Source organism: Meleagris gallopavo, chromosome 5, assembly GCF_000146605.3.
Source record: "Meleagris gallopavo isolate NT-WF06-2002-E0010 breed Aviagen turkey brand Nicholas breeding stock chromosome 5, Turkey_5.1, whole genome shotgun sequence".
Classification (NCBI taxonomy): Eukaryota; Metazoa; Chordata; class Aves; order Galliformes; family Phasianidae; genus Meleagris; species Meleagris gallopavo.
In genome coordinates, this window is record NC_015015.2 from 35,791,848 (window position 1) to 35,814,419 (window position 22,572).

The 22,572-nt window shown below is 35.4% G+C and overlaps 1 protein-coding gene across 1 annotated transcript in view; it reads right to left on the reverse strand.

Annotated features, from left to right (window-relative positions):
• Positions 1-2,098: 2,098 nt before the first annotated feature.
• Positions 2,099-22,572, reverse strand: part of SLC25A21 (solute carrier family 25 member 21) — a 96,393-nt gene continuing 75,919 nt past the window's right edge. Inside the window, exons 4-9 of the mRNA XM_031553604.1 lie at positions 20,379-20,438; positions 18,625-18,732; positions 15,149-15,313; positions 5,610-5,791; positions 4,782-4,834; positions 2,099-2,247 (exon numbers count right to left, since the gene is read on the reverse strand). Coding sequence (XP_031409464.1) covers positions 2,171-2,247; positions 4,782-4,834; positions 5,610-5,791; positions 15,149-15,313; positions 18,625-18,732; positions 20,379-20,438 — 645 coding nt within the window. The 3' untranslated portion in view covers positions 2,099-2,170. The remainder of the gene's footprint in view (positions 2,248-4,781; positions 4,835-5,609; positions 5,792-15,148; positions 15,314-18,624; positions 18,733-20,378; positions 20,439-22,572) is intronic.

A 22,572-nucleotide genomic window follows, 5' to 3' on the forward strand; every position in this document is an offset into this window, starting at 1 on the left:
GAAGAGCGGTCTTCCAAATCACAGCTTTTTGAGTTCCAAGAATTCACAAGTCTGTAGTAGAGTGCAACAAGGAAATTTCTGGAATAGAAGTCTTCTGAGATTTCCATGAATTATTGGTATGTTTTAGAAGATACTTAGAGAAACAGAACCTTAGTTTGCATGAATTGCTCGAATTATCTTGTCTTCATCTTAACTGGGCTAATTTTTAAAGCCAAGCCAGGACATGACATCAATTAATCCTTGCTTGAGAACACACACAGCATCACAAGCCATGTTTCCTTTAGTGTAGCTCTTCATGCATTTGCCTGGTGTAAATAATACCTGACTCCATGTGGAAAATCAGCAGGGCTGTGTGGGAAGCATTGCTCAGCATGAATGAAGGGGCCTGACCTTGGCCCTTGGTGATTGGCTTGTAGGTATTTTTTGGTCAAATTTCACAACTATTTTTTTTTTTAAATATAAACATATGATACAGAATACTTTTTTGCCTAAGGATTTTCCTTACTGCTTATACTCACTGGTAAACTGAAAACCACAACATGCTAGCTTATTACCCATAGAACTTTAAGCCATTTTATTATAAATGGATGAAAAAAAAAAAAAAAGAAATTGTTTTTCAAACTATGAGTAAGATTCAATTGCTGCTATTAGATACAAGGGTACAAATCTGGAGTGAAACAAGTTAGGTGAAGGGGTTAATTTGGGAGATGTGCAAACTGTGTGAGTGCAGAACTTTTTTGGTACGAAAAGCCTCGGCTCCATTTCTAGACCATCAAATGTTTAAATGTTTTCAAAGAAATCAGTGAAGCCTAATACTCCCAAATACTCACTGTGTTTGCATGGTCCTGCAGTAAAACTGAATCTGACACCATATTACACCAGGAAGGACTGGCCTGGAAAAGGCATTTAAAAAAAAAGGGTGTATATCCATTAGTTTGTTTTCTAAAAGAATGCCATGTTTTTTTGTTTTGTTTTTGCTTTCAAATGGTTCTTTTTTTTCATCAAAGATCAGGGTGAGCTATTAAATGGAAAAAAAAAATCACGTTGGAAAGGATGTAAAACCTAAGGCTATATGTATATACAGTATGTTTAAAGTCTTTTATTTTTTTATATTTTGAATGCCCTAAATTAATAAAAGACTAATTAAGAAGCATTTTGCTTTTCACTTTTGAAGTGATCATAGTAGCGTCTTCTCTTTGGCTAAGTACTGATAGGGAACATTTGCCTTAAAATTATAAACTGCGACAGAGCTAATTTTATTGATTTTAGCTATAATGTAACATAGGAATGAGAAATTGCCGTTGTCAAATAAAGAGAAAAGAGAGGTTAACTGAACACCGTTCTTCTACCTTGAGGTGGTGACAGAAGGCAAAAAGGTAGTCAAGATACCCTGAGGATTTTTAGGATATGAAAGTGGATGAAAAATCGCAGTAAGATCTTGTACATCTAAAAGTATTTCCTTGTTATTTGTGCAATTCCTGTATGGTTTCCATAATTGCTTTGTATCTGAATCTAACTTGGTTAGAGTAATTGTGTTTAGTATCTTCTGTGACCTGCGTGAGCTTTATATGATATATATGGCTTATGAACAAGTAGGACATTTAATACTATGTTTATTTCTAAAGCTGTGGCTAGCCTTGCTGTACTATTTCTGTCCTTACTCTCAACAAATTAAGAAACAATTCTGCCACTGCTGAAATTTTACCAAACATGGTACAACTGGAATAGAAACAGGACCCAATTTTGACTCATGAGTTTCTAGAGTTTGGCTCATGTTCTTAATCCCAAGCTGTCATTTTACATGATCTCAGTATCTGGTCCTAAGGAATTATTCTAGTTTTCTTTTTAAAATGCTTTGAAGGTCATTATTTTATCATTTCAGCTGCACTTTTTAAAGTATTGTCTGCATAGTACAATTTAGTGTCCAGAATTTTCAGTTTGTCCTTGAAAAACTACCTCATGTCTCCTTTATGTTTTCTCTTGACACAGACAAAGAAATTACAAATATCAATTTGGTTTCTTACTTTACACATTTTCAGACAGGTATCTACTTGAATATTTTCTTGTACAACCAGTAATCTGAGTACATTCAAAACCATAACAGCTGAGAATCAGTTTCACTTTATTAAAATGTATTTTAGAATGCATATAGTCTTAAGGAGTACATTTTTCAGAAGCACTTGGGATCAGCTGTGTCCTGAAGCCATGCATAAACGTATTCATAAACCAAAAGCATCACTGCACCACCTGGAAGAAAATATAGTAATTTACTATGCACCAATTCAGCACTTTCAAGTATTTGCGGAGTATTTAAAGTGTGTAATGTGAGACAGAATATGGCAAAGCTCTTATCTGAAAAATAGTTAATTCTAGCAATTTCCTAATTCACCGATGATAAATTCACCAATTCTTCAACCATATGTATTTTACTTGATGTTAGACCATAAAATAGATGTGAAAAGGTTGCACATTAAATTAAGCTCATCCACGTGCACTTCTGATATTTTTTATAATATTTTTGCAAGATTAATTTGTGTTCATTCTTTTACAAGTCATTGTTTTCATCTGTGAATGTGTGTATATTTGTGTGTCTGTTTGGAGTTGGATTTGGCCATGAAAGAACAACTTAAATAATGGAATGACAAAATACACAAAAGGTAAGATTCATGAAAGGTTTTCTACTGTTCATTTATCACATCTAAATTAGATGACTGCAGTATTTAAATGATTATAGTCTTCCTATGGCTTTACCTAACTATGAATTCACTGTTGAAGTGTTGATTTGATGAAGTGGTGTTATCTGCTAGCTAATGGTTAACAGTACAAAATCACACCTTAAGCTCAGTAAATAAGTGAAGCCAGACTTAAGCCCTGCTGTTGCTGTATCAGCTGTAGAAGAGAATATTTCAGAAGGTGTGTATGTAATTAAACATACAGAAAGAAGCTGCTAGTTGGAGTCCAAGATGGGAAATAGAACCAGGTTAAGGGCTGCAGTAGTGTGTTACAATGTACTACTTGCAGGTGCCAGCACAGGGGTACAAACATTTTCCTTCCTTTGCCTTTTGCCTGTTGGCTCATTGAACAGGCTGCAGAGGCACTTCTAACAAACAAGTACTGCTGAACTGGTCTGACCTTTGCATGTGGATGGATAGGCTCAAACAACTAGGAACACAGAGATACCATGTGAATTTTCTCAGTTATTTATCCTTATGAACCAAAACCAGACTTTAAATCTGTGAACTCCCGGACAGCTAGACAGAGCAGAAGTTTGCAACAGTTTGACCAACAAACAAATCATAGACACAATGTCTTGAAGATGTGAGTTGAGCTCCAATCAGGGCTAATTCCAGCTCCTATACTGTGTGATGTTTGTGTATCTCTTTTCCTGAGAGTTTTCACGTGTTGAAAGAAGGAGTTACCTTTCCAGTCACAATAAAGATTATGTCATTGTTTCATCAGAAATCCAAATCCTCTTATTAATTAATGAGATTAAAAGGTGTTTAAAATGAAGCTCACACTTAACTGATTTGCTGGATCTGAGCCAGAATGCATTGGCACTTGTAAGATGAAAAGTTTAGTTCCAAAGTCAGCTATGCCAAAGTGTACTGGGGAAGTGAAGCCCTGATGGCTCCTTGTCCTGTATGTAATTTAGTATCTGAGGGAAAAGGCTTTCAGTTGCAGTTATGCTTAGCTGCCTTTTTTCCCCTCCCCATCTTCTTCCTTTGTCCTGCACCATAAAGACCATACAAGGCATAGTCTTGTACTTAGTCAGAAGGATTGGATATACAAACATATACAGACAAACCTAATGCCTCCTTTGTTCTGCAGAGCAGACCTGCACCTACTTTCTTTTAACCATGTGTGCTCTAGCCAATTAAACCACCCTGCACAATTGGAACTATAATTTCATGGGAGCAGGATACTGTTCAAACTGGGGCTTCTGCTCCTTTTCACACAGGCTGCCTCTGTGGGCTGACAAAACCTAAAGGCCTGTTGCTTTGCTTTCATCATTAATCAAAAGCAGTTTGAGAACAACAGTCTAGAAGTTGAAGAAGATCACAGAATCATAGAATCACAGAATTATAGAATGGGCTGGATTGAAAAGGACCACAATGATCATCAAGTTTCAACCTCCCTGCTATGTGCAGGGTTGTCAAGCACTGTGCCTTTGCATGCGGGGCAACAGCTAGTGAGAAGGGTCAATCAACGACCTAGTCTGAAGCTATCCGTGTCCTCTTGGCCTTCTAGTATCCTGCAAGTCTCCTCCTAGCCCATGTTACTGGCTCTTAAGAGTACATTTCTTACAGCCCCAGCAGAGCATAGGAAGAAGAAAGTAAATGGAATGTGATATGCTTGGGCTCAACTATCTGAGAGCATTTAAGCTGGAGAGACTCTAACCTGTGTTTTAAGGGGACCTTACAGAATTGGTACAGAATCACATCAGAGGGAATACAATAAGCTTTAAGAAGCACTTCAAAAGCTTTTATAGCTCTGATATTTGCAAAGATGCACTCTGGCTTATTCACAAATAAAGTAATTTCACCAACTAGAAGTTACTTGGAACTGTGATCATCCCATCTGTATGTACAAGTGATTTTTTTAGATGTTTTAGCCAAATTCTTCTATGATGTTATTAGATGATATTATCCAAAGGAATCATTCAAAGATGGTACAGTGTCTCATTAAGTTGTTTGACATTCACTAAATTTTTTCAAGAAATTAAAAAAGAGGAAGACGAAAGAAGAATGAAAACAACAGAGAAATGAGAGAGGAAAAACTACCTGGACCAAGCCTCATGATCTTGGGAATCAAACCTTTGTACAGAGCCAGAAATCTGCAACAGAAGAAAAACAAACAAAGAATTTCAAACAATATTCTTGCTGTAAAAGAAGAATGGAATTTTAGCATGTGTTTGTTAAAACGCTGGCAGAGCACTTAGAAGCAATTATTTGAAATTACACATGTTCAATAGCAGGCAGTATCTGGATTTTAACATTTTACAGAGGCTGATTAGATGAAGAGAAAAAGTTAATCAATGTTCAGTCTCAAAAGCTATGTTGTGAGTACAGCCAATCAAAAATATGACTTTAATCAGTGAGATGGTTTTACTTTCAAGACAACTCTGTTAACAACAGCTGCATACATGGACAAAATGACTGCTATAACTGAATATCAAAGCTATAACCCAGTCCTCACTTGAGAAATATTTTAGAAAGTTGGAAAATGTTACTGCCACAAAGATTTGTCCCTAATTTAATTATTTCAGCAGCCATTTTACAAGTAGAGTTAAACTGTGAAATACTCTGTTTTCTAGTAATATTTTCCTTTTACAAAATAGAGAGTTGAAAAAATTACACACGAGATATAACATTTATTTGTGGAGCATAAATTTTGGCAGCCCAGTAAGCCTTCTGTAAAAGTTTATGTGAAATAGGAAGATGTTTCTTTTAATTCTAAAATACATTTTTGAAGCGTAACATTGTGTTCTGATATGTGGGTTCGTGGTGGCTTAATGTCCTTGTGAAATCTGAAATATAACAACATGGTTTTATGGACCCATATGAACTAAAACAGAAGTCTGGACAATTATTAAAATAAGAATGTTTTACCCTTCCTCTTTATAGACTGTTGCCATAGTTTTAAGACAGGTTCTGTACTTGATCTCTCCAGGAACTGGCTGTGGTCCTTGAATCCTACTTTTTGCAACATCAAAAGGAATGTTTATAATTGAGGCTATTGTTCCTGAGACTAGTCCAATTCCAAATTTCCTCAAAAACTCCACATTTGGATCCTGAAAAAAAAGAAAAAAAAGGAGAGAGAGAGAGAGAGAAAGAAGAAATAAGAAAGGAAGGGAAACGGAAGGACCTATGCAGGTTAAGCACTATAAAGTAATATGCATTTAATCAGAAAACTCACACAACACAACACACTCATGTTATTTTAGCGGAACACATTAGGATTTCCTATGCTGGAACTTGTTTTCTTGACAATCCTATTGGCTATGTTTTTACACATGGTCTAAATTGCTGAAGTACACATTTCCTCACACAGGATTTATAAACACAGTTCATAAAGAAAGACTGGTATGGCATATGGGGATGATTTGTATAATTGGGCTTCACAATGTACTTAGTATTACTGTATCAAAACAGGAGAAATCCAAGCACACTATTAGCTAATTGGCCAGAATATTTTACAAATGACAGCAACTTCCACCATGAAGCCTACTAAAATGCTCATTTGTGTGTTGGACCCCCAAATGCTAAATTAAATAAAGGCTAATCTCAGTCTGCTGCCATTCCCCTCCAGGTTTTTTACATTTATTTTCACATGTACTGTACTGAGAAGTGCTAGCTTCCTGCTATTAACAATCCAGCTCGGTGCAACGGCAAGGGAGCCTCCACGTTCTGTGCATTATAAGCAGTGGTAACTCACTCAGCTAATTGGCTGAAGAATTCACAACAGATTGCTTCTGAACCCTACTTTATGCTCAGGATGCAAGTTAGAAGCAGGTCAGAAGTGCATCTAAAGTTTTTTGCTCTCTCTAGGTTCATGGTCTGACTGGGTTTTATTTGATAATTTAGGAAGACCTCCTACCTTGCTATTTTCTATGACATCTAAGAATTCAGATCTATCTGGGAGTCAAAGTCTCTTGAAGCAAGCTTAATTCTACTTCTATAAGTAGTGGAAGTCGAGGGAAACATCCACCAGTGCCTTTCCTATGCACGTGATTCTTTTGCTATTGATGTTCCAAAACAAGGACACTTTTGTACTGTATCAAACTCCATATGTGTAGTTCTATTCTTCCCTTAAGTCACTTCAATTATAGAAAACCATCAGTAAAATAATAGATGATCTTGCCACATCATAATGTCAGTATATTAGAAGTCTTTTGTTTGCTGAATCTGTACATTTGTAAGTGAAAACAAGAACAATAAAGGTTTCCCTTCCAGATCAGCAACAAGAACATATGTTAAAATCTGCACAGTTTGCATTGATGGAAGGTGTTTAGATATCAAAATCAGCAGAGCATTTTATTACTTGCAGAAAAACTCAACACTTTGATTTTACAAAATATGAAGAGTACTGATAATACATTTTAAAATTTAGAATACCTAACACCCATTTGTTTCTACACAACAAATTGTACAGCCTTACTAGTAAAAAATGTAGCAGCAGACCTCTGCTTGTCCTGTACATACTGTCACTGGTTTAAATGGAAATAAAATGAAGCCTATTTTTCTGGTACCAGGGAAGAAAAAGAAATCCAGGCACAGCAGCCTCTTTACAGCAAGGTGCCTATCCTACAACCATATGATTACATTTGCACCTGGGAACTGAGGTACCTCGTCAGGCCAGCCTGCAAGGAGGCAGATGCACTACTGATTTGACATTTCATAGTCTGGAATGATCTAAAATACCCTTTTCAAGTGAGAGAACAATTCTTCTGTAGTACTAAGGACATTGGGTTATACTCTGGGCTAGGCAATACATATCAGGCAAAAGTATTCACTTCTTAGCAGTGAATTTCAAACCTTGCTGCTTATATTTGAATGATTGTTCATTTTCATGTTTTGGTGAATTCTTGATGTCAGCGTTGCTTGCTTTGAAACTGGCAGTGCAACAGATACTCCTGTATATGCAGGAGAGTCCCACTAGGCAGCTTCTTTTGAAATGTAACATTGAACCAACATAATTAAAGGGAAATTAAAACTGTTTCATTTCTATTTCAGTATTTGTGACATTAAAAATGTTGGAAGGCAGCATTTTGCTTATTCACAAAACTGGATTATAACTAAATTTGCTACAATATACATTAACTTTGCTCTGTAACTTCAGTTTTTATTACATACTTTATGAGAAATGTTTTTCTGTGATATTCATCACTGCAATATGCAAGTCATTTCATTAATACAATGGATTCCACATTATTTAAAATAATTAAAAAGTTTTTTTCTAAAAGTACAAAGTAATTTCTTTTTAGTGTGCTACTACTTCCACGTATAAAAAAAGAGATTTCTAAATACAACTCATGCTTCTGCCTACAAAATTTATATGGACAAAAGAACATTGGTTATCTCTCGTGCATGTGCAAGCTGGTGCTATCACAAAACACTGTCTTTCTTTTTACACTGAAATCCAACCTTTTTTACTCGATGGACAATGCCAAAATATTCCTAGCAGTCTCGGACCGCACGGAAAGAGACATGAGGTAATGCATCTGCCTAGTGCTAATGCTGGAACTGGTTAGCAGAGAAAAATTATGATCATGTTATTGTCACTAACTTCATACATTTCACTGATTGCATATTATATATTTTATATTTGGTACATTAGAGAAAAAGATTCTGACAATCTCCCATTGCTTTTGTAAATGGCGTAGCTGAGGAAGAAATATGACTGTTTTTAAGCAAAAGTAACTTTTCTGTAACATAAGCAAAATGTGAATTAGAGCAGAAACATGATTTTATATGGTGCCATACCGCAGTATAGTGTACCTCATGAAAGTTAACAGTTTTCTTATTCATAAGACAATAACTTTGTTGTGGTTGGATATGTAAACTTTGATCCTCTTATCTTTTTAGTACATCCTTCACAATCATATCTCCTATACATATGAGCCCCTGCCATGTGAGCATAAACAGAGAAAAGTAGGTGATACTAACAAATGCATCCCATGCTGAGTATCCCTAATTTCTATGGGAGAAAAACAATTCAGATATTACATTTCTGCTTGTTATACTTCATTACTATTATAATATTGTTAACAAAATGGAGACTCCATAACTTCCACCTAGATCACACGCTGCTTAATTCCTTCTTTTATGTACTATAATTTCTAGTAACAGAACATTTTAACTCTGAATCTAGCACATATACACACAAGTACAATATTGTTCCCCACTGGAAATGCTTCGCTTATCAGTGTCAGACTCCAAAATCCCAGGCTCTCCTATAAGTACTCTTTATTCACATGCATATTAGCTAGGTACTTTGTCAAAACTTCTGTTTAAATCTTTAATATAAGTCAAAAGCTTCCATACTATCTTCATCTATATTGAAGGAAAGTCACTAAAATCCATAAGCAGCATAGATATTAATCCAACAGTGGTATAACTATTTGGTAAAGCCATATATGCTTTGAATTCAGTTAATTTAGGTCACTGATAAGATCATTGTGAATCCAAGTGCATAATTGATGGAGAGCATGATCAGAAGGTTGATCTCTGGCTCTCTACCAGAAAAACTGAAAATTAATTTTAGAATACATAATATGGTACTACTCACCATAGTAGATATATGTGTACTGATTTAGATGATTATCTCAGATGCAATTCACTGGATGAAAGGTGGAATACTACGCTCACTATACACAGTGAAGAAAGTAAGTATTTCCAAAGGAACAGCTCAAAGTATATAAAGTAGATAGTAGAGACAGATAGTGTGAACATATATGGTAGCATGCATAAAAGTGTGAAATAACTGCTAAATAACTAAGTACATCTGCTCAACATGACATAATAAGTCAGTGGAGAAGCAGTGAACAGAACTGAGAGACTTTGCACTTTAGGCTGCACATCCATCTCCCTGTGTATAACAAGGAAGACTTTAAAAGACAGAAGACTGATTGGGCCACAGGACCTTATCTGGGCTATATTTATTATAATCAAGTGTGTGGCAGCAAAACAGATCATAGTGTTACATAGACTGAGTCTCAGAGAAGAGATGGGAAGAAATGCTGTCATACTCTACAGTAGGGAGGAAGGAGCTCGTACTGGTATGTTCAGGTGGTTTGGAGGCACACAGACTCTGGGCAGAAATCAGCAGAAATGAAGAGAATTTAATGTAGATTCACTGCAAGGCTCCAGAGAGTGTGAAAACGAGAAGTGAAAACTAGTCTTGTCACTATTGTGGTAATATCATGCTGTGATTCTTATAAAGAATAGTCATAATTTTTGTTTGCAACGTACTCAACACTTGACCACAGTTTTACAAACAGCTTCATGTTCTTATTTACTCTGAACTTCTGAACATCTCGAGCATTTACATAGTAAACTCCTTACTGTAAACTATAGCTTGCTGTCTGATTAGTATAATCATGTTCTGATTTTTGTCAAGATGCATAGGAAATGCTCAAATAATAACAACAACAAACATATTCATGAGAGGCATTCCAAAACACGCAGTCACAGCTGCATTTTGTTTGAATTAAATGTGCCTCTTCACACTGGTATTATCTCCGATTCCTCCTTGAGAGCAATCTCATCATAGCAGACATTTATTTAAGTTTTTAAAATCCATCTGTCAGATGGCCAACAGCATAAAATGAATGACAGCTACTCGGATAAGTGTCCTGGCTATTCTCCAGAGTGAGATGACTGTTTGCTGTACAGGGCAGGTGTTTTCAAACAGTTTGCAACCCTAACAGTGATCTTTTTTTTCCCCCTCACATTACAATTTCCTGATTGTAAGCTATTAATCTTTAGTTACAGATTATTACCTATTATCTACTCTTTTGCCATAATCTTTCAGACCTCTCAGGCGAAGCCGGGATTCCTATCCACTCAGTCCTAAAACAAACAACTGCACCAAAGAATTTCTGATATAAATAAATAAATAGTTTAAATCCAGGAGATGATAAAAATGTGGTCACTGAATATAAGATACACAGAATTCTGGAAGCTCTGTACAGTCAGCAAGAGAAGAGGCAGACTGATCCGTACTTGTTCCTTGTAGATTACTGTCAGACCATTGAAAGAAGAACACCAAAGAGACAAAAGAAACTCAACCCCTTTGTCTCCTCACAAACTCTTTCTTTATTGACTGTATCTTTCCATCACCTTCTGCACTGGTCCCATACCAGTGATACTCTGTTTATCCAAAAGAGAGTAGTCAATATTCCTGCCATTCAATATTTAGTGCTCGATGTTATACTTCCTAGGGAACAAATACCTGGAAGACTATCAACCACACTGCTAAAAACAGAATCAGTCAGCCAATTTCACATGAACCTTCTGTTGTAATCCCAATCAGTTCTCCCACATAGAGTCAGTCTACTCAGATCATCAGATTGTTCATGATCTGTTGGGATTACAAGCAGGTCACATCTTCAAGGCATCATTTAGACATCAACTATGAGTCCCTTAAAATTCCTTGAAGCAGAAACTGGCACTCTGGAATGGACATCTTTTTTGCTTACCCCCTGCATCCATCTGTTATCCATCATCAGCTTCAGTTATACAATTAGTTAAGAAACAGGAAAAAAAAAAAAAAAGAGTAGCACCATAAATATCAGAACTAAAAAAGGCTGATGTCCTATGAATTCTTGTCTTGTGGCTGACTGATTCTCTATCTAGAAAGGTGCAGACTCAGACTAGGATTTACATGGCCTTTGTTTCCTATAAAGTTCAGTCTTTAACAAAGCGCAAGCTCCCACTGAAAATTTCCCTTAGCTGGGATGCTTGTAGGATCTCTCTTCTGTTACATGACCATTTACATATTTTGTAAGAACTTAGCTACAAGTGTGCCTCTACAGGAGAAGGTAAGATAGCAAAGGACACTCCCCCTACGATACAATGTGCAGTGATGATGACCAGGGAAGAAGCCTTTAAACAACACTGATTATAATTTCAACAGCTTCAGGACACCTCCGCTGGAGAGCTATGATCAGTGGGTGGCTTGTGACATTTTACTGGGTACAGCACTGCGATTTTGTTTAGCCGATAGGACATCCTGAAACTTGAGATTGCACAGTATCTCCGAGATTGCTCTGTCTTCCACTCTGATCCAGCCTTCTCCTAAATCACCTTGTTTCACTACTTATTCAACTGAGTGCACCATGTGCCCAGTGCACTCTGTTTCTACATATAACTTTTACATTGGGGTAGATCTGAAAACAACTGGAAATAAATCTGTTCTCTACAATCTTATTTATTTGCCAAACTGAATAGTCCATTTCCTTGCCTATAGGAGTTTAGGGCCCTTCCTCCGGCAAAACAAGACTGCTCAGCTACTGCTGCCCAGTGCAGCTCCCTTTTAACAGGAGGCAGCTGCAGCAGGCAGTGTCTGACTTGAAATGAGTTTTGCAGCTGGCCATGATTCAAAGGGAGCTTTCACCAGGCACTGTTTTCATATTGTTAACAAATACGATAGCCGCTTGGAGGTGGTAGTGAGCAATGGTTTTAATGAAACTAATGTTTGCCATCAAATCAAACTATGATAAAATAAAAAAAGCAAGAACTGCTGGAAGCCTATGAAGCATGCTATAAAAGCATGTGCCATAAAACTGAGACGATATAAATTTTCAGACTAATTTGATTGCTAGTGCAGATGCATAGCCGTTAATGCTCTATGGGTGATACATTAGCGGCAATTGAAACAAGACTAGCTTATTCCATGTTCAGTAAACTGAGCATGAGGTTGGCTGTAAATGGTCTGTTTAGCAGAATAGACTGAACATACGAAAAATTATTCATTATGAACATTTACAACCCACACATGTCATTTATATCATTTGACCACTCAACATAAAAAGTTTATTGTTTTTGGCAAAATAAGCTGCAAACATTCTTAATTGGGATGCAAATTTAATGCACAGTTTAGCACTGTTGACAGCTAAAAGGGTCATATAGACATTTCCATACATTTTTCCACTTACAGAAGGTGAACAGCAAATACATAGTCAAGAGCCAGAATTATTTCAAGTGTAGTATTCTTATTTCACAGTTTTAAATGCTTGTCAATATCACAAGACTGACTTACAGAATTTTATGTGAAATGCACAAAGTGAACAAATTAGGTTTTATAATGAAATCAAACGTGAGAAAATATGAAAAGTTACAACTAATTTTTCAGACTAACTGCCTAACAACTTATATCAAATTTATTGTACAGGTTTGATAACTCAGCCTGTACGACTTGCCTACTGACAGAAACTATTTAGAAAATACTTATATTTAATATATAGATTAATATTATATATTTATTTATATTTATATTTGTATTTATATATAGAAAAAAATTTAATATATAGAAAATATTTAGAAAATATTTATCACAACGTATTGTTGAATGCTGATATTTTCCAATCACTAAGGCAAAGTTCAATGCATATAGACATATTTGACATACTGTTGGCTAGCACAAGCAAGATGAGGCCTGATCTACACCCAGTTAAACTCAGGGTAAGACTTGAATCAATTTTAATAGGAGTTTGATCAGAATTATTGGCTACATCTGTATGTACAGAACTGTCTATAGCATGGCTGCCAGCTGGCCTACAGTGTCCTATTAATTAATGCTACTAAGTGCTATCACCACCTAAATCAGAGATCTTACAGGAAATCTGCCTATTAAACTCCTTGCCTGCACAAACTCCCAAGCCATACCCAGGAACAGTGGTAGCTGTCTTGGGCCAGGGCATGCTGAGCAATACACACAACTGAGCTTCAGTGATACTGCTCAATTTACTAGCTGAGATGTAGCCACTGCAAGCCACTGTACAAGCCACTTCACAACTGTTACACACAATAAAAACCTCTCCACTTGTAATTAATACATTCTTGTTGTACGAAGATCACAGATAGCATATACAGAACACCTGTGTCACCAGGTGACACCACTGAAGTAATTTCTCTTTTACTGTCTGTTTATTTAAATTTATGTTCTAGATGTTAACAATTCTCTTTGTCATACAGAATCTGTACAAAGAGCTAATTTCTCACAGGTCATAAAGCTCTGAATCTTTCTAATCATGTGCTATACATACGTATTTAAATTGAAATGCTAGGAAAGCATGAGAAATGCTTATGCCAAATACTATTACTATTCTTCCATTACTATGCAGGTAAAGTACAGCATTTCCATAGAAGCTGTGCGTAAGTTTCTGTCCTTACATGCATATGGTTCTGAGTATTCTCCATAGTAACTACAATTTTCCATCTTTTCATCAGAATAAATGTTTACTCCTAACTTTGTATCAAGCTACCCTTGTGTCTTGAGTTTTTAGAATATATGATTCAAGTACATTGCAATGTATGCTTAAATACACTAAAATAAACTTGTAGAAACTTGTGGGTTAGCTGCTCTTTAACAATTCAATTTACTGTAATGATCTGCAAATAAGAAGTGGAGCTTTTCTCCATTTATACGGTCTTGCCAACAAAAATACCAGGCTACTCAGAAGTGCAGAAAAAAAGAGGTGTTGCTTCATATGGGAATAGAAACTGATCCCTTTTGATGTAAATTGCAGCTTCTTAAATGAATATCCCTACATATTACACCTGTGACTGTTTAACTGTCATCATCTAAAAATCACATTAGTGAAAACACACTTCAGTAAGTAATGCACTGGAGTCATTAATAAACCATTAGTTGTGGTTCACACAGCCATTTAGAAAGTTTCCAGTATTAGTATACTTTCATTCATAAAATTTCCTTTTGTTATAAAGGGAAATGCCTACTTTATATAAAATCATATGAGACTACTGACTAAAATTTCTTCAAGGACAATTACAGCTTTATTCTTTTTCTCAGCTTACTCATAGGTTATTCTACATAAAGTCTCTGCGTATAACCGTGTAAGTCCTGTTCTGGGCTGGTTCCCTCCCACGTGCGTAAATCTGTCCTGTCATCTTTCAATACTAGGCTGAACTGCCTTCAGTAAATAGATCTGTACATGGTCAGGATACCTCCGTACTGCAGCCCTGTCTGCTCATCAAGCTTGGCACCTTGCTTTGTGAGTACTTAGAAATTTTCTAGAAACTGATATCTCTTTTCTAGTCCAGTTTACCACAAACAAGCAAACAAACAAAACAATAGCAATGAGCACTTACATACCTAGCAATGAGCATAACATACTTGCACCTTGTTTCTGCCTTTTCACTTTGCTACTGTGGTATAAGGAAATATTCATAACATTGTGATTTCAAACATGATTACTTTGTTTATACTCAGCTTTTCTTAAAAAGGCAGAACCTTAATTTGATTCACAAATTTTGCCATGAAAATGCTATAGCATTTTCTGCAAAACAGGGAGTTATGTTAGTCAGCAGTTAGTAACAGCACAGCTTTGCACTGTAAAATACAGTGTTAATCAAATTGTCAAACCTCTTATCTGCTTGTCTATCCCATTGTATGAGAAACTTACTTTATTGACTGGAAGAATGTTTTTCACATTGAAGTAGAATCCAAAGTAAACCATGTTAAAAACTCCGTGACGGCCCAGTGTTGCAGTAAGACCTTTGTTGAGTCCATGGAGGCCCAAACCATCAGTTCTGATGATCTGCTGAGCTTGAACAAAGCTAGATGGTTGCTTCACAAGTTAAGTAAAGGAAGGAAGAGATCATCTTTAGAAAAACGAAACAATAATCTATGCCTCATTTCAATCCCGCTGACAAACACAGTGTTGCCAGCTCTTGTCATTTTATCTTAAGTATCGCCATATTTTTTTTCATTACAAAAAAATATTCCCCATTTTTCTGATAGCAGAAAAAAAGATGAAAACATCCTAACGCAAAGAAAGTAATCTTAAAATCATTGTTTCAAAGGTTAGTTAAATTTTATAGAGAAACTCATGGCATCAGATATGTGAATTTGGCAACAGTTTGCTTTTTTTTTTTAAATCACATTGTGTGCTGTTAAGATTATGACAGATGAAACCCTTGCACAACTAGAGTATAAAACAATAATTCTGGACAATTAAAAGATTAGAAAAAAAGCTTCTAAAGTAAAACCAGTGGCACAGGGGCTTGCACTACAAGGAAGTGATGAAAAAACAGTATTGGAACAGGAAATAAGTTAAGCCATTATGGATAGGATAGCAAGTTATTGGGAGCCACAGATTGGAGCAGCAAAGGACAATATAAATATCTGTGTTGAGCAGTTTGGCAGTTCCAGATTCAGTGTTAGGAATAGAGTTGGAAGATGACAAAAAGCATATACGCTATCTCTGAATATTTAATTTTTAAACACTGACTTTTGAAGGAGTTACTGAGTACATAGAAATTTTTAAAACTAGATCACACATTAAACGATTTTCTGTCATAGAGGCAGGCAACTAACTTTAATACTGTGGTAATGAAACTCTAGAAAAGAAGGCACAAATTCTTTTTTCTCATAAGCATCCAACTGCAAATCCTGTTTTGCACTCCTGATGAATAACTTGACATAAAAGGTGTAGTTAGACTTTGAAAATCACAACACTCATTTATATTCCAAGGTATAGATTTAGGAAATTGACTTTAGAAATCCTGTTTTGAAAATAATGTCCAAAAAGTATAGAAATCGTCTTAGCCAGCCAACTGCTACCTAATAAAAGCCAAAAAGGTCAAAACTTCCTCAGGATCCACTTATATAACAATGAGTTCCACTGACGCTATCTGCCCGACTAAGTACACATTTGATCTGTACCACAATATACTGTGATACTACTGATGATACTTCTGAAGTATTAGATCTTTTTTTAGCAGAATTAGGAAAAGCTCCTCTCAAAAAAATGTTGTTGTGAGAGTTTTGTTTTTCCAAAGCCTAAAACCAGCTCTAGGTAATCAAATATTTAATTATAAGGGAAAAGATGACTTCCACTAGGCTGCTCAAACATGAAAATACAGAAAAATTTTGACTACAGCGCTGTGAATGTTGCTAATTTCAATGTGCTTACTTGTTTACTGCCTTCTCATTCCAAAATATCACAGTAGTAGATCAACACCATCAGCCAAATTATCCCTGTTGTAACTGACACAGCATATCACTGCTTATTTAGGTTACTGACAGACAGCCTTTAATAATAGGTTTCATTCTGTTTTTTCATATTTAGCAACCAATATTATCCTGTTAATGCTTTGAACACATTTTACTAAATTCACTTTCCTATCTACTACCAGGATTCAAATCAGAATCTATTAAAAAATGTAAACATAAACATTTAAAATGTCAGATGATCAAGACACAGAAGTTCTAAATTTTATGCTGATAACAAAAGGACCTGAGGATAACTAACCTGGAGAAATTTGCTGTATAAACAACCAGAGTTTAATTCACTTCAGACAGTTGCTGACTTGTACTTAATAGAGACCAAGACAGCATGATCTGGAGACTGTCATCTCATCTTAGAGCAGAAACTTGTAAAATCAAGTGAGAAGACTTTTATAATCACTCAGCATCTATAGCCAGTGAGTTTTCCATGGCTACAGGGAAAAACAAAAAAGAGAAAGCCAAACAAAAAAAATTGGGACTCCTATCTAAACAAAAAAATTGCATTATTTTTACCTGTAGCAATCCAAATGACAATAGTGCCAATATGTGATTTATTGCAGCCTTCCTCTTTAAACCTATCAGCCCTAGAAAGATGATCTGGTACCACTGAATAATTCAGCTGTCACTGCACTGTGTGAATATTTGTTTTGGGGGTGTGCAGGAGTCTGGGTGTGGGTGTATGTGTTCATGCTCTTCCTTGTTCCTTTAAACAAGATGTATTTATTATTTCAATACAATAGTCAAAGAAATATGTGACCTGCATTAGGTTTCATCATATAATATGAAAGCTACACAATGGGAGAGGTACATACCTTACTTAAACCTTTTAGAAAAACAGTGCATGGTAATGAAGTAAGTGTACCATTACCCTACACTCTGTAATAACATGCAAGTGCTTCTTCCAGTAGGCTTGAGTTTACATGCTTTGTATGGAATGTCCTTTAACATGTTCTTAATAAGAACTTGAGATTGTGGTACTGAAGCCACTAGTTTTTCTGATTTACAACAAATTCTAAAATTATAATCCTTTTTAAAATATATATTTAAAATGGATATCTGTGATTTAAGAACTTAAGACCCCTGGATTTTTTTAATATCTGTGCAAATAGATACTTTCAATACTATTTTAAGTGTAAATTAGGTACCTTCCTGAGATAGAAATCCTCCCATGCACTGCTTTCTCCTTGCAGTAACTCAACCCTTTTTTTTCTTGTACAGTATGAGCTCTTTGTTTCAGTGGTTTTACTGCTCATAGTTAAAAAATGTCTAGGCCAGAGACCCCGGGCAACCTGACATCTCTGGTATGCATTGAGAATGTACCAAAATTTATCAAATGTTATAAAATTTATTCTCTGGGAGAGTGCTTCTCTGAATGAATTACAGAGTCCATAACAGCTACTTTTAACATCAATAAATTCATCCAAGATCGTGAAATCTACCAGCTACATTTCAACATAAAAGACACCAGCTGGACCCTGCCCAGGGCATTGGAACTCAGTGTCTAATGCCAACCCTCTGTTCTCACTAGAGGTCTGGAGCCTGCCAGGGTAAATGTACGTAAGAGTCTCAGATTTGTACTTCAGGATAACAGTTCTTCACAGTGCTGTACTACTGGCTGCTGTGGGAGTAAAGAGGTGCACCGAATATCTGCAGTGGAAATACTGACACAGAGGACAGTACTGTATGCATCTTGATGCACATCTGACAGCATAATTTAATGAATCTTTTACCTCATTTTCCTTTTTCATTAGGCTTGTGGGAAAATCATTTGCATCAACCCATTACAGTATAGATATTTTGGTCTAAACATGAACTTTCAAGTGCACAACACTTAATAAAACAAAACAAACAGCGGTGCAATCCTCATACCTCTGTGAAACTGTTTCGATTTGCCTGCAAGGTAACCTTTACTACTTCAAAAGGGTTGACCACAACTGCCTCCGTTAATCCAGATCCCAAGCCAGCAACTGCAAATGCCTAGGAAAGTTAAGTCAATCAATATGTAAAAATGAAGTAGTAAAATACATTCAGGTTATGAAACTGAATGAGAGAATACAATGAAATACTTCAGCTGTGTGTCAGTGCTCTACTACAAAAAAAAAAAAAAAAAAGCTAGATCTTGATTGGATGCTGACAGTTCTTGAAGACAATATGACAATAGCCATAAACCACATTCCAAAAAACGCAAAATAAAATGTCATAGCACAGTGTGGTATTGATTTATGATGAAAACATGGAAAAACAATGCCCTCCTATTATCTTTGGGTGGAGCCTCAGTAAAATACAAATATAAATGCAGTCACACAGCAAGGGAAAAAGCTAGAAGTGAGGTACTTAGTCAAACTGTGCAAGGAGAAGAAAAGTCTCCCTAAGTAAACAGCCATCTTGAAAAGGTTTGCATGGGAATAAGTGGCACACATGGAAATGTCAGCATTCTTTCAAAGGGTGAATTATTTCCATTTCCTTAAAAGCTGATGGTACATTACAGCCACAGAAATGGTGATATTCACTACTTTGCTTTCCATCAGGAAACAGCAATTAGAAATACATGCTTTTTGGTTTTTTTGTTTTTGCTTTTTTTTAGTAACAAAAATAATTTAAATATTCAGATCACTTAAGAAAAATCAGAGTGATTAATTTTTGTGATCATTTTGCACTTTTATTGCCTCAATTCTTGTCTCTAAACTTTGGATGCTGAAAAGAATCCCAGACCATTATACAATATGTTGAATATATCTGTCAAAATTCAAGGAAACCAGTGGTAAGGAAAAAACAATAGTGAGAAAAATAATTCATTCAATACAGAGGGTTTTGAGCCAGGACTCTAGGGAGCTCAAGAAAGAGAATGGTAAATTGGAAGGGTAGTGGCAGGCTTTATCCATAGTGCCTTTGCCTCCAGCCATACTACCATATTACCAACACACCAGTTTTTCCAATGTAAGATAGGAACATAATCTATCCCTTTCACCATCAACCAGCAGGAATATGATGCTAATGTATGCATTCCTCTTTTGACAGTAATTTTTCTCTCCGAAAGAATTCTGTAGAGGCATCTCTGGACATTCTGTGTAGCTTAGGCCAGAATCTCTCTCAGTCGTCTTTTCTCTATCATGCCTACCTCAGAAGCAAAAATGCCTCTATGGTAATAAGAAATGCACCAAAAATGTGCAAGAACTTTAGGATGGCTGGTAGCTGTTTTACCTGCTGTATGAATTGGAGTGGCTTTTGGTCAGCAATGACGTCTTTGTTTTTATGGGCAATTTTCTCAAGATTTTCCTGCAAATTTTAACACAGTTGGTATTGGGAATTTTTCACTACCCTAATCTATGTAGCATGTCCAGAGATATATCAGTTCTTTCATATAGTTGTCATGCCATTATTGTGAAAAATATGCATTAACTATCATTAATAGAAAGTAGTAATACAAAATTATCTTATTCTAAAAGATACCATAGTAGAATTAAACTCTATATATCAGCAGGCAGACTACACATGCTAACCACATTTAGTATAAAAACATTTTGTGTACCCCTTAAAATCTGGGCTTCCAATATGGAAGGAAACAGATAGGATTGTTCAATATATACGCATGAAAATAGAACATGAAGTGTTATCATACATACCAGTCCTGGTGGTAAAGATGAATATCCTAGTAGCTTCTTGTATTGTTCAAAGGTGAAAAACTATAAAGAAAAGTTAGACTGAAATTGCATGGAAAAAATTATGAGTCAACCAAACTACAGTATTTCACTACCTCACATCTTAAGTAGCCACATGCAGAGGTGGAAAATAAACACAAGCTATTTTTCAATGAGTTTCATGCTCTGTCAGTGTTTAATGTGCAAATGAAGATAACTAGGCTTCAAAATTGAAGTATAACATGCACAACATCAGGATAAATGCAATTAATATTTCATATAAGAGTTCACTTAAAACACAGTTATTGTTTTCAATTTATTATTTTTCCTCTATCATCTAATTTTCTTATACTGGTTTAAATGTAGTAGCAGACACTACATCCCACAAGAAATCGCCCTCATATTTAATATAACATATTGCAATCACCTTCATATTTCTCATATACTGGTCTACTTCTCAACAGAAAGATGTAATAGTACATTTTTAAGATGGAAAGTGAGTAGGTTATTACAGTTTCTCACTTTCAAGAGACACATCTCTTATAGTTCTTGCTCTTTATAAACAAGTGTCAGTCAGCGGCAGTGGTGCTCAGAAGTTCTGATTGTCTGAAGTTCCTTATAGGATGAGTTTAAAATGCTATGCTCTTGTGTTTGAACTTCAAGAAAGAACCTTTTTTCACCTGCACCAATGGTCATCAGTTAAGATCTGCTTAATCTAAAAAGATGCTAAGATCTCACTGAATACAGCAGAGATACAGGTGTTAGTAATAACATCATATTTACAAAAGTAGGAAATGTATTACACTTCTATAACATAAAATTAAGACTTTAAATACTGAAAGCTGAAGGACTGAGTACTCTAGCCAGTGGATATATGTTTTTTTTATTATCCAAAAGGATTACAATGTTTTGCAGAAAAGACCCTACAAACAGAGCCTTGATTACAACTGCAATCCAAATAGTGTACAGATCTAACATTCCTTTTGCAAACATCCTGCAAATATATTTAAAATCATTGTACTGGCTTTGACAACAATCAGAAAAGATAGAAGATTTTCTCAGAATGTAGGTCTGTCTTATTGGATAACTGAAGATATCATTTTACTTATAGGTAAAAGGAAATCTTTGAGAAAGTGTCAGTTGTAGGATGAGTTACTTCTCAGAACTAAATTCAATTCATACTGCAGTAAAAGTTTGCTTTATTCACTCTCCAGCATCTTCCTACTCATTGCTGCCCTCCTAACCTTTAATGGAATTTCTGGTATTCCTTAATGTTTTCCATAGTGTCACAGATCTGTAAAATGGTTGTAATAAAGGCAGAAATACATTGATAGCAATTTTTTGGTCTTAAAATTTTTACCTTAAAAATCAATTGCTTCCTACAGAATGAATAAAATATGAATAAAATAACTACTATAATATATGAATAAAATAACTACTTAATAGTAATGTTTCATATCATTTTTGAAAAAAAAATAAAAATACCAGTAAAACCCAATCTAAATGTTTCTGGATATAATAGAGTAGCTAGTATACATACAGTTTTGCTAAAAGTATCCAGCTATATCATATGGATTTATATTATCTATATCTACACAAGTTGTTTTTAAAAAAAGAGTAATTTGTCTTTCTCTCTACGGTTGTATTAAGTTAACAGCCTTGTGCAAAAAAAAATCCCACAATAAACATATTTAATGCATGCTTTTGTGTATATAATAACCAGTATTGTCCATCTGGTAAAGATACACTTTAATTCACAGAAAATAGTCAAAGTACTTACCAGATGTCTCAATAACACTAAGGTAAAAATACATGCTTGAAACAAGATGTCTGGGAATGCATGAACAATATAAATCGCCCCAAAAGTTCATCTGTTAACCATTCTATTGGCATCATCACTTCTTTCCTCCAAGTTCAATCTAACATAAATTTATAAACTTTGACTTTTCATCTTACAGAAATACCTATTTTCCTTCTTAGGAAGGGAAATAAAGAGAAAGAATAAAAAGAAATAGCAAGACAGACATGAGAATCTATTTACCTAAACTGAACCTGCATCTTTGACACAACATGAAAACTGAATAACTGTGGCTAAATAACTTCAACAGTTTAATATTTTTTAGCAAATAATCACTTCAGGTAAATATATTTCAATAGCAAAATTAAATCAACAGCAAAA